The sequence below is a fragment of the Coturnix japonica genome, chromosome 2, assembly GCF_001577835.2.
Source record: "Coturnix japonica isolate 7356 chromosome 2, Coturnix japonica 2.1, whole genome shotgun sequence".
Lineage (NCBI taxonomy): Eukaryota > Metazoa > Chordata > Aves > Galliformes > Phasianidae > Coturnix > Coturnix japonica.
The window spans coordinates 88,265,111-88,277,647 of NC_029517.1; the positions used below are offsets into that span (position 1 = coordinate 88,265,111).

Sequence of the window (12,537 nt, forward strand, 5' to 3'; positions counted from 1 at the left end):
AGTCTGTTGACTGAACAACAGGCTTTGATCTAACAGTGGATTTATTCCTCATTTCTTCCCTGTGACCATGAATTTTGTTTGAATCACAGAATCACACAATGGCTTGGATTGGAAGGAACCTCAAAGCCCACTCAGTCTCAGCATCTGCCATGGGCAGAGCTGCCTCCCAGCAGCTCAGCTGCCCAGGGCCCCATTCAACATCGCCTTGAGCACCTCCAGGAATGGGGCACCACAGCTTCTCTGGACAGCTGTGCCAGCGTCTCACTGCCTCCAGTGAAGAATTTCTTCCTAACATCTAAACCACCCATCTTTCACTATAAATCCATTCCCCTTTGTCCTTTCACTATCTATCTACCTGCATAAAAAGTTTGTCTGCCTCCTGCTTGTAATCTTCCAAGTACTGGAAGGCCACAATGAGGTCTTCGGGCAGCCTTCTGTTCACCAGGCTAAACAATCCCAACTTTCACAGCTTTTCATCATAGGAGAGGTACTCCAGCCCTCTGAAAAAGTGCAGTCAGTTTAGTACGTTCCTCTGTCCTCACTAGATGCCCTTTGCAGCACCTCTTCCTCTCACTTCCATAGCCATGCACTTACATCAATTAAGAGTATATTTGGGAAGATCAGTGGCTGACACAAGAATTCTGCATGGAGGATGAAGTGGCTTGATGCTAGGAGCTTTACATTTATAAACAGATAATGCTTTGTGATTACATGCTGTTCTAGGAAGGTGTTCAGTGTCTTATCAAGAAAAATATATTCTTTGTGTAGAGAAATTCAGTCCAGGTCTAGACCTGAATTCCCCAGCTTTCAAGTCTCACTGTGTTTCTGATATGTCCCCTTAATAATAGACATTCAAGAGGTCTGTGTTGAAGTGAGAAACCTGTCTATTGTGGATTGTGTATATCTGCCTCCAAGAGCAAGAAGCCCACGGAGGGCAAAAAGAAATAAATTCTTGTTAAAAATAAACAAACAAATGAATAAATAAATTGAAAGTATCAGTGGAACCTGTCTTAGGACTGTTGTGTCCCAAATATTTCTCTGTGAATAGATATCCAGAGATTGCCTCTTCAACTTTATTTGTGTTTTCCTTGATAGGCTTTCTCTGGATTTTAAGCAACTTGTAAAGCTGGTTAGTATTTCTCTTACATTAAAAACAAGGCAAGTTTTCCTAATATGACAGAAAACAGGAGCTCTGCCTGAATGAAGACTGGCAGCTAAACCAATTGTTCTTTTGAAGGAGTATCCATGATATGTTTGCAGTACCGAAGGTTGTTGTGGTTTTAGAAAGCTAGTGCTTGCCATCTGAACAGCAGAAACTGAATTTGTGGGTGCTTGTATCTCCTTCTCCTTCATAGAAACTACAAAACATGAGAGGGAAAATGGATAGGTCAGTGCATTGTAACTTCTTCTCTACAGCTAGTGTTCATTATAGTATTTTTTTTAACGAACAGCTCATCATCTGCATCTCAGTATAAAATCCAGCAAGTGATAGGAACCTCACTTTGTTACAATGTCAGTAGCTAAGAATAAGTTCCAGTGCATCTTGGAGTGCAAAAGCTCTCAATGGTAATATCTGTTTTAGTATTTGTTGATTTATGATTATCAGAAAGTTTTGTAATGTCTTGTGGTTTTGTTTATTATTTAGTAACCTTCTGATTGTATCTCCTGTAGAATAACTTACTGATGCTGGCTATTCTGGCTTTTGAAGTTACAATTTACCGTCATCAAGAGTACTACAGATGTCGAAATAACCTTACTGCACCTGTAACTAAAACTATTTTCCATGATATTACGAGAGCACATCTGGATGATGGACTGGTAAACTGTGTCAAGTATTTCATAAACTACTTCTTCTACAAGTTTGGTTTAGAGGTAAATTGTAATATATCACAGTATCACAGTATCACAGTATCACAGTCTTGTGCGGGTTGGAAGGGACCTTAGAGATCATCAAGTCCAACCCCCGGGATTCGAGCCTCTGTGCAGCAGAGCGGCACTGCTACCACTTGCACCACAGGGGGGAATTTGAACCCGGGCCTCCAGTGTTGCAAAGTGGCGTCCTTAACCACTGCACCACCGGAGGCACAATTTGTTAATTATATATGCATGCTGCATATATAACAAAATTAATTTGTTTCTTTTATTTTCTTTTTCTTTTCTTTTTTTTTTTTTTTTTCCATAGACTGTCTTTCCAAATCTCTAGATTGTATTACTTTTGAATACTAGTTTGAACTGTGCTTACCAGCAGGATGCCTCTTAGTTATCACTCATGTCAGATCTTGCAATAGTTACCACCTCTCTGCTAGTGGAGATTTTCAACTTGCATCTTCTGCTACTTGTTTTTCATTGACCTAGCTTGCCGTTTCTTAACCAGACAAATGGTATTATGGGTGCAACAAGGGATGGAACTGAGCTATACCCTTGTATGAACAAATACACAGGAAATTAGGAACTGCAGGAGCAAAAAGCCGAGGGTAGCAGGCCATTTTCTCCATTTAAAGGTTTTCAGACTTCTTTTGTCACTGGCTGACCAAACATGTTCTTCTTTTTTATACGTGCTGCTGTAACTGCTAACAGTCTATAGGAGCAAGTAACAACAAAGATTATCGCTGCTTTGTGCAGCATATTTAAGACAAAGTTTTTTTCCAAAGACCTTTGCAATAGACAGGAAACAGAACATTAGGAAAGGCAGGTATACATGAGTGAAATTATTTTTCTGAAGATTCATGACAAATTCTTAGTATCTGGTCCGTGTCTCATTTTGTAGATGTTTGTCTACCTTCCCAGCAGCAGTTTCCCAGATGGAGCTTAAGTTCAACTAATGTACTCCTTCTAAATGCTTCACCCAGTCTGGCAGCAAAACATCAGAAACGAACCTACATGAAGGCAAGCCATTGCTGTACAAGCATTTAAAAAATAATAATAATGATAACACAGCTTCATTTATGTTTTCCCACCTCCTCTGTATGCACACAGATACATGAAGTGCACTTTCAAAACTGACTGTAGAATAAATATATATATATATTTTTTTTCCAAAATATTTGATGGCTATCTGTGAAAAGCAGCTGCTGTTTTAAAGCACCCCAAATCTATTCATTAGGATATTCTTGACCTTTGCATTAAATGCTATCACTCCTTGCTCCTAATAAATAGGATAACGTGCTTATGGCTGGTCTGAGGCTTAGGAATGAATGGAAGTTAGAATTAATCAACAAGCTGTTTCCTTCAGGACTTAAATGTAACCTCATCCTAATTTGAGGAGACAGAAGATCAGAATAGTGAAGTATACTGAATAAGTGAGTCACTGTGAATGAAAACATGCTGCATAGCACTGAGGAAGGATCTGCTTTAAGTGGAGCCAGAGAACAGAAATGGTTTGGGATAAGGGGTCTTAAAAAGAATGGAGAACTAAACTTGCCTTACAGCAATTGGCTGGATTTGTCTATAGCCAAAAGAAGTTATATTGTCTAAATCCCTTCTCTTTTTGTCTGGTTCCCACATGAGGATACACTTTAGTTGTTGTTATTCTCAGTGGTTCCTTTTCTTTCTCACATCTGTAAGTGCTATCAAAATATACGACTGTGTAATATGTGCTTTACTTGGCAACAATTAAACATTTCACATATAGACTACTGTGGCAATGCTCTTTCCATTTTGTATCACGTAATGAAAACCTGTGGTGTATTCTTGCAGATGACACTCTCAGAAGAGTGCTGAAAATTTGGGGAGTTGGAGGGAGTGGGGGAGGTTGGTGCTGTAGCTTGTTGGTTGGCAAAAGGTTCCTGCATCAACTGCAGCATGTGTCTAAGCATATTGTTAAAATGCAGACTAGTTTATACTTACTAAATCGACTAGTCATTAGGTTGCAAATGTTGATTATTTTTCTTTCTTTCTTTTCCAGACATGTTTTCTTTTGTCAGTGAATGTAATTGGTCAACGGATGGATTTTTATGCCATGATTCATGCCTTCTGGTTGATTGCTGTATTGTATCGACGTAGAAGAAAAGCTATTGCAGAAATCTGGCCAAAGTATTGCTGTTTTCTGGCATGCATCATTACATTCCAATATTTTCTTTGTATTGGCATTCCACCTGCTCCTTGTAAAGGTATGGATGCTTACCTTTTATGGACAGTTGCTCCTACTTGCTTTTACAGAAAAGTGCTAAAAAATGATAAGTATTCAGTAGTATCCAAGAGAAAAGGATGAAGTAATCGTTGTAAAGTACTGATTGCATTTTTATGTGCTTCTGTCATATAGACTATCCATGGAGAAGTGGTAATGCCAACTTCAACTCAAATATCATAAAGTGGTTATACTTTCCAGACTTCATTGTGAGACCAAATCCTGTCTTCCTTGTCTGTAAGTATTTTAGCACGTATTTGAAAAGTGTTTAGGTGTCTTTTGCTTAAAACATCTGCAAAGTGTAATTTGAAGCCAGACTTTTATTTACTTTCCAGCAGCAAGATGTCATATTCTGTGGGAGACTGGATACAGAGTGTGGCATTTTGTGTAGCAGAAAAAAATCAGTGGATTAGTAATTTCTGCATCTGTTTCTCTGTATCCAATTTTTAATAAATCAATATCAAAATTTATGGATTATTTTCTGTTTTTAATTTATTTTTTCAATAAATATCATAAAATATAGGAAAAAAATCAAGCGCTTTAATAAATGTCAAGTTGGTGTTAAACACGTTGAAAACAACAGTCTTGGATATTCAAAGAAAAATCTGCTAACTAAATTATGGTCTATTGCCACCACTCCCTGCACCTCAGTTAATGACTGAATTTTTCCTTGCAACCACTGCTTTCTCATAGATGATTTCATGTTGCTGCTGTGTGCATCCTTACAAAGGCAAACGTTCGAGGATGAAAATAAAGCTGCTGTGCGAATCATGGCTGGAGACAATGTGGAAATTTGTATGAATCTTGAAGCAGCATCTTTCAGCCAGCATAATCCTGTTCCAGACTTCATTCACTGCCGGTAAAACCTGAATCTTTAACGCTTGGAAACTGTAGAGTTTCATTTTTATAATGTTCTCTAGTGTGAAAGTAGAAAGGTGAATGATATTAAGAGGGGGCAGAGACTGAGAATATGGTTCCAGTTGTTCTTCAAGCTGTGGAGCCATTCTTGTGTGACCACTTCAGAAGAGATTAGTTCAGACCTTCCAAGTTGTGCTGGGCATAACATTAATTGAAAGTGTCTCTGAAAGTTTGATGCATTGTTAAAAGAATATACAGAAAGAATGAAATTTACTAGCTACTGTTTTGTCAGATTGTTTGTTTTGAAATGCGTATTACCAGCAGACATGTGAGTGTGAAATGAATAACAAAATTTGAAATCCTGTCTAGCAATAATCCCCATGTTGCTGATATGCGTGCAGTTGTGAACCCAGACAAATTTTGTCACTAAAATTCATTCTCAAGATCAGTAAGATAATACTGCTGTTTCTGTTAGAAATGATTGCCAATTGTATTTTGAAATAGCTTTAAAGAGGAGACAATGGAAATACAGTCAGTTTATTCAACTTGTCCAAGAGATTTATAGCCACTTCTGAGCATAGGGTGAAGAGTTCTTCCCCTCAGTCTACACAGCAAACCCCATGCTCTAGACCCACTGACATAAACAGAGAAAGAAGTCATAACCTCTTTTCAAAATATGCCATCAAGTGGGGATGCTTTCCAAGAGACATCTGCCAAATAGGACTTGGTCATAACCTCCTTTCAAAATACTCCACTGCGTTGGGATGCTTTCCAAGACACATCTGCCAAACAGGGCTTGGTTGAGACGAATGAGTAGAAGGACTGGCTGATTTTTTCTTATTGCCACTGTAATGTTGTACACGTAAAAAAAGATAATTCAGCAATTGCATCAGGCACTCTGGTTTGCTTAATCACCTTGGTCGCTGGCAAAGAACTTCACTGATGGTGTAGTTGCTGACAGAAAGTTCTTATTTTAACATCTTAATCTAGAAAAAGAAACTTGTGAAAAAACTTCATTAACAATGAGACTATACTTGAAAACTACCTTCAGAAAGGAAACAGAGGCAAGAAAATCACTGCTTTTTAAAGTCTCCTCTGGCATCTTTTCAAAGTTCCCTGGAATCTAGTTGGTATTTCTAGTCATCTGTAGAAGATATTCCCAAATGGCCAAGTAAAAAAAAATCGAAGCACAAAGGATATTCTTTGAAGATTTTGGATGGGAATCAAAGTCAGGTTTATAATGGAAAGCAATGTCCAAGCTGAACTGGCCTGCTGCCTCTCCACAATTCTTTGGGATAAGTTCTGTCTTTTTATTCATATGCATGGTATTCATCAAGCTGAAGCCAGTGGTGGTTTCTTATGCATTCACTTGACATGTGCTGGGAAAACAGACCTGTATATACATTAATAATGCTGTTCAGCTGTTTAATTAAGAATCTGCGACTTGTGCTTAGGAGTAAATTATATTGTTAGTGGAAGACACAAAAACAATCACAGAGAAAAAACACAAGAAAATCAAAGAATCACATTTTCAGTGGCGAGCTGAGCAAATAACCTCTGATTACTTTATACTTGTGCTAGCTAAATACAGAAATCTGTGTAACTATTTCATGTGATAGTTTTGTGTTTCGTGAATAAGAAATGGAATGAAAAAAAAAAAAAAGGCAAAGAAGGAAACAGAACAGTGACATTTTTTCTTGTTTGAAAATTCCATCAAATTTATAGAGAATTCATTAATGGCAGGAAAAGAAGAAATTCCTGTGTGTGATATCCTTTCTTGTAGATACTGGAGCAGGTAAGCTGTAACTTTTTGTTGACAGTTTGAATGGGAACATACCTGTAGTACATGTAGATGGGTATCAGAAGACCTTCCTTTCTAGTATGAACTTCATAATAGCTCTTGTCTTCTTGATGGAATCTTTTCTTTAGCATCCCCTTCAGTGTCTTCATTACAATGCAGATTTTCCCAGACTTTAAACTGTGTTAACAGTGAACTATGATATGTGATCCTAGATGCTTGATTTACTACAGAGAAGCACCAGAGAATGGCTGTGCAGTCATTAAAAGTGACTTTGATTCTTTCATTTGAGATTATAAATGTTTTAAGAGAATGACTCTCAAGCTCTGGAGAACCCACTGAAGATATACCTCAGAAATGTATGTATCTAGTCTCTATACAAGACAATTTGGAACATAAAGGGCTTTGTCTAAAAGTATTTCTTTCAATTTGTTTCACAAATTTCAGAATTGTCTCAATATTTATTATGTGGGAAACAGCCTGGTTCAAAGCTTATCCGAGCAAGTGAAATGAAAAATAGCTTTTATACAAAAGTCAGGCAGAAAGAAAGAAACAAAGAAGTGAAAGCAGTGTAGTTATGAATAAATTACAAAGCTTCGAAGAATACTTCTTAGCATTTGTTTGCTTTCTAAGTCCAGTGTACATTTACTGCTAAGGAAAACTGCACTTGCAAGCTAGAGCACCCTTTTGATGTGTCTGTTCCCTCAAGAAGATGCCAGTTGGTCACTGTTCTAGTAGGCATGGCTAAAAAACCTTTAACTGCAACATAAACAGTTGCAAGAAAAGGTCAAATTTACAAATGCTTAATTTTCTTACTTCTGGAGAAATAACTGAGCACAACAAGGATACATACAGTCTATGGAAGAGATTTCCTGAAATTTTCTTGTCTTTCCACCCCCAGATTCCTCAGGGGATAGATGTTTAATCTCAAGGGAGAGTACAACTGGAGGGCTATGAGAGGGAAATAAAAATGAGGGATAGTAGTAGGAGCTTTTAAAATGAAACAGAATTTAAAGCAACTTCATTGAGGATAATCTTTTCCCACAGTCTCTAATGCCAGAAAATTCTCATTTAATTTCCCAAGCAGTTTTCTGGTGTTCTCCTAGACACTGACAGGGAAATAATTTGGGATTGTAATTTACTTTTAGCCTCCTGAGACCAGAAATAGTACTAACAGTCAGTCATTGAACTGTCCCCCTTGGGAACCATCATCAGGTGAGTCAGAAGAAGTCTCTCAAAGGCAGCTGTAATGCCTTTTCTTGGAACTAGAGTACTAACTTGGATTGGTGAGAGCGTATCTGCAAATCATCATTACAGGCTTCCCATCATATTTGTATAAAGCAAATAAACATTTTGTTGCTTATAAAATGGCCTTAAATAACACAGCTTAGGATTTGGGGATTTTTAAAGCAAATAGAATCATGAAGGAAGGATTTCACTGGTAAGAGATAGAGAAATCAGCAGTGTTGGGATTTGAAGGGAAACACTGTGACTCAAACTCCTACAGTGTGTGTGTGAAACATGTAAGGAATCACAGGTAGGAAAGAGTTGAGGGATGAATCTTGGGAGTAGAGGTAAAGAGGCTGCTATCAGTGTAATAAGAATAGCATTCCTGAAGAAGATAGAGAAGGTAGTCTTTAGAGGAAGGCTGTGGGAAGAGCCTTGGGGTTATATGGAGGTGGTGAGCTTGTAGGTGGATATCTGGACACTAGGTTGGCCACAGCCAAATGTGCCATTGAGCTCACTAGGATTGCACTGGAGTTAAAAAATAATCCCTGTCGAAATGAAATACTGAAGTGAACGTGATAAGACTAATAAAGCTTTATTAAATAAAATAGGTCATTGGATACAGACAGAAATCTGAGGCTACAGTAGATTTGATAGATGAATGTTTTCCTCTTTTTGAATAAGATGATGCAGTCATCTAGAGTATCAGTGGGTCTGCTAGTGACACTGTTACTAATTAGAGTTTCTTATTTTTTATTAATGTTTCAGGTCTCTTCTGCATATTTTCTTATGTAGAAGTTACTGGCTACCAAAAACCACGATTTGATGGTCTTGGTACAGTGGTGTAGTGACTAATCTTCCTCTCAAGTGTGGCTGTATTCTTGGCCTCCAGCTACACATACTCACCGTTACTGTTGTTTGGCCCTTGCATTCATCACACCAGTAGTGAGTTGGTTTATAGGCTGTAATAGTCAGAAAAACAGTCCTCTCCAAGAATAAATAGGCTTTCAAAAACTTCTTTAAATTAATTTTGAGAGCCACAGCCAAAGACAGGGCAGTAGTGCCCAGCTGAGGGAATTTTGGGAAGTGAGACTGGATCCTTGGGCAGAAGCCAGCTCTCAGGTTTCCTAGTTATACTGTCAAATACTCCATCTTGAGGATGACCTGTCTTCCCTGAGGTTGGATGTGGATTTAATGACAGCTTAAAAAGTGAGGTTTGGAAGGTTTACATGGCATTAAACTAATTGTCTGTGTGGTCTGCAATGAAAGTATAAAATTACGGTGTATGTTATCCAAGACTAAGCTTTTTTTGCTGTCTATTAAAAAAAATCAGAATAGTGCTATACCCCATGGCTTGTCTCTCTGTGTTTATGTAAGGTCTTCTTAGCTTCTGAGGTGATCTTGTGCTACAGTCTTTCACTATTACTTTATAACCTCCAGAGCAAAGAAATTAAACTCTTAAATTCCTAGTATTTTGGTCCTTAAGACATACCTTTCTTCCCTCTCTTAGAGAACTTGACTCACATATAAGGTTGTACGTAATTAAAGAAAATTAGGGAGATCTTTGGAAAAAGACAAATAAATGAGTACGAGGGTATTACAACTGAAATAAGTGTGGTTTGGGTAATAATTCTATGTACCTGTGATTATCCAGTCTGTTCACCATGACTTTTTGCTTAGGCCAGCTCTGAGGTATCTAAAATGTGCTGTGAAATTCATTGTTTAGGTGTGTCCAGAATGACTTGCTCTAACAACATATTGTAAGATGACAACTTGAAAGTCAAGTCTGGGGAGTCATTTCTGTCATTAAGATTGCTTGTAATTGTGTCTTTTCAGTAACAAGAAAGATTTACACTTCTAAGAACCTCATGCAGTTGTATTGCTCCTACCTTTTGAAAGGATTTTCTTTTCATACCTTTTTTTTTTTTTTTTTAATGTACCAATGTCCAAAACTATTATACTTAATGTATTTTTTAAAAATTAGAATTTTTATTTGATATTTTAAATCCCTGCTAATTATGTAAGGAATTATTAAGGCCATATTGAAAAAAAAATGGCTAAGTTGTTGTCATGCTTTTCATATTTTCTCTAGTTTCTGTAAATTTTAATCTGAGAGCAGTGTTTGCTGTTGCACCGTGACTCAACCAAATGCACTGTGAATATGGTGGAATGCTTGGATGCAGCCAACTCCAGTTGTACTTTAAGCATCAGAATTCATATTTGTCAAAGAATATTAAAATATTCCCATTTAACCAATCTGATCAATTTGTTTTGATCAATTCATTTCCATTTGTGGATTTTTTGAAAGATATTGATGCACTTTGTTAATGGCAAAGAAATACTGCATTTTCAGGAAGTTGATTCATAACCAACCGACATGTAAGTGATTAATACTAAAAAAATACCAAATACCAAGTCTTTTTTTCTGTTCAACTGATAATTTGTGCATCTTTATTTTTCCTAATATGTGTAAATTATTTGTTAATTTTTTATCACCCCAAACTCAGCATAATTTCTAAAACCATGAAATTTTTAGACTTCACAGGTAGCAGTCCATAAATTTCTTTAATGTCTGTGGGAAATAAGCATAGAGGAGCTTTCTCATTACCTTTAATTAAATGACTTTCTGGTTAGCTTCGGCAAGCTGTATGCATATAAATATAGGACTATAAATACATACTCCTAGAAAGTTCTGAGCCTGAGAAGATCAAGCAGCAGGGGCCTTTTTATGTGGCCTCATCCACTGCAGTTAGTTCATTTACTCCTTACATGGTTTGGCTCAGGTATATGTGTACTCCTACAGTGCCCTCTCCCTGCCTGGTTTCCTGACAAGTCTCGTCTCATAGCTTGGGTGAACAGACCCTGAGCACGCAGTGCATCTGGAATCTAAACACCAAATGAGGGGAAACTGTGAATTAGATGGTTTTGCAGTGTTTAGCTATATGTAGCATTTGGTATTGCCTTTGGCAGATGTTCTTATTTGGAAGCTCACTGAGTCAATATTAAGTTAAGATTTTGAAGACTGAAAATACCAAGTTGTTTCTGACTCTTTCTCATTGTGCACTGGGCTGATTTCAGATAGTTCTGTCTTACAGCTTCCTGGCAAACATTCCAGTAAATTCTAGCACATTTACATTCTGTAAAAACTTTCTTTTTACAGCTCAAAACCTTTACAGTTGATCTCCACTGGAGAAATATATTTTTAGTTACTGTCTTTGAATGCAAGGCTTTTGACTAGTCTGAATTCCCCAGAAGTCGCTGATAAATGCAGAATTGTTTGCACTGAAGTACTACAGCTGGCATTTGAAAATAGACTTACTATTGCAATACCCAGACTTCTTGAAAGATGATCTCAGATAGCTTTTAAATTGCATACACTACATTGTCAGGTAGTATCACTCTATCATGAATCACAGAATCACAGAATGGCCTGGGTTAAAAAGGACCACGATGATCATCCAGTTTCAACCCCCCTGCTATGTGCAGGGTCACCAACCACCAGACCAGGCTGCCCAGAGGCACATCCAGCCTGGCCTTGAATGCCTCCAGGGATGGGGCATCCACAGCCTCCTTGGGCAACCTGTTCCAGTGTTTAACCACCCTCTGTATGAAAACGTTTCCTTCTAATATCTGACCTAAATCTCCTTTGTTTCAGTTTAAAACTATTCCATTGAGTTAAAACCACCATGAAGTTTAGTGTAAATGTATTCTCCCCCCTCCCCCCTTAATCTCATGTAATGCAAAATACCCTGACTGAGCAGAGCATCATGACCAAGTTGGAACTGAGCAAATGAACCAGACACTGATTTTGGCATTAATCCTGTACAGGTGCTTAAATGCTGACAAAACCTCAGCAGTCTGTAGACACTAGTAGCAGCCGGTAGTGCACATAAAGGAGATTTATCATTGTCCTCAGAAAATGATAGTGTTTTTCCTTCTTTTACTTCTAGGTCCTACCTAGATATGTATAAAGTGATAATCTTTAGTTACCTCTTCTGGTTTGTGCTTACTATAATCTTCATAACTGGAACGACGAGGATCAGCATATTCTGTATGGGCTACTTGGTTGCCTGCTTTTATTTTCTTCTCTTTGGTGGAGATCTGCTGCTGAAACCCATCAGGAGCATCCTGCGCTACTGGGACTGGTTGATTGCATACAATGTTTTTGTGATCACCATGAAGAACATCCTCTCAGTAAGCAGCAGCTGCATTTCTTCTGCATTTCTAACTACATATGAACTGTGCACAGTGAACTGAATGGCCATTAAAAATCCTTTTGCTAATGCACAGCAGGTTCCATTTTATATCAGAAATTGCAAGTGCATATTCAGATAATGTTAATGCATGCATGTTGTAGGAAAGTGTGCCACCCTTGTCTGGCTCTGAAAAAGCTTGAAAGCCATTTTCAAAGGCTCAGATTCTGGTTTCTCTGCCTAGTTAAATTGTTCCCTAGAAATCTTGTGAAAATTTCAATGAAATGAGTAAGAAGTGCAAGGTTACACCACCAATAAATAGTGCACATTCAATT

General features: G+C 37.7%; 1 protein-coding gene across 7 annotated transcripts in view; it reads left to right on the forward strand.

Annotated features, from left to right (window-relative positions):
- The window catches only part of PIEZO2 (piezo type mechanosensitive ion channel component 2), a 273,784-nt gene that overhangs the window by 209,470 nt on the left and 51,777 nt on the right, over positions 1 to 12,537 (forward strand). For all 7 annotated transcript variants that reach the window (XM_032442625.1, XM_032442628.1, XM_032442629.1 and 4 more), the window contains 5 exons: positions 1,672 to 1,872; positions 3,905 to 4,109; positions 4,262 to 4,363; positions 4,820 to 4,985; positions 11,960 to 12,203. In XM_032442625.1, coding sequence (XP_032298516.1) covers positions 1,672 to 1,872; positions 3,905 to 4,109; positions 4,262 to 4,363; positions 4,820 to 4,985; positions 11,960 to 12,203 — 918 coding nt within the window. The remainder of the gene's footprint in view (positions 1 to 1,671; positions 1,873 to 3,904; positions 4,110 to 4,261; positions 4,364 to 4,819; positions 4,986 to 11,959; positions 12,204 to 12,537) is intronic.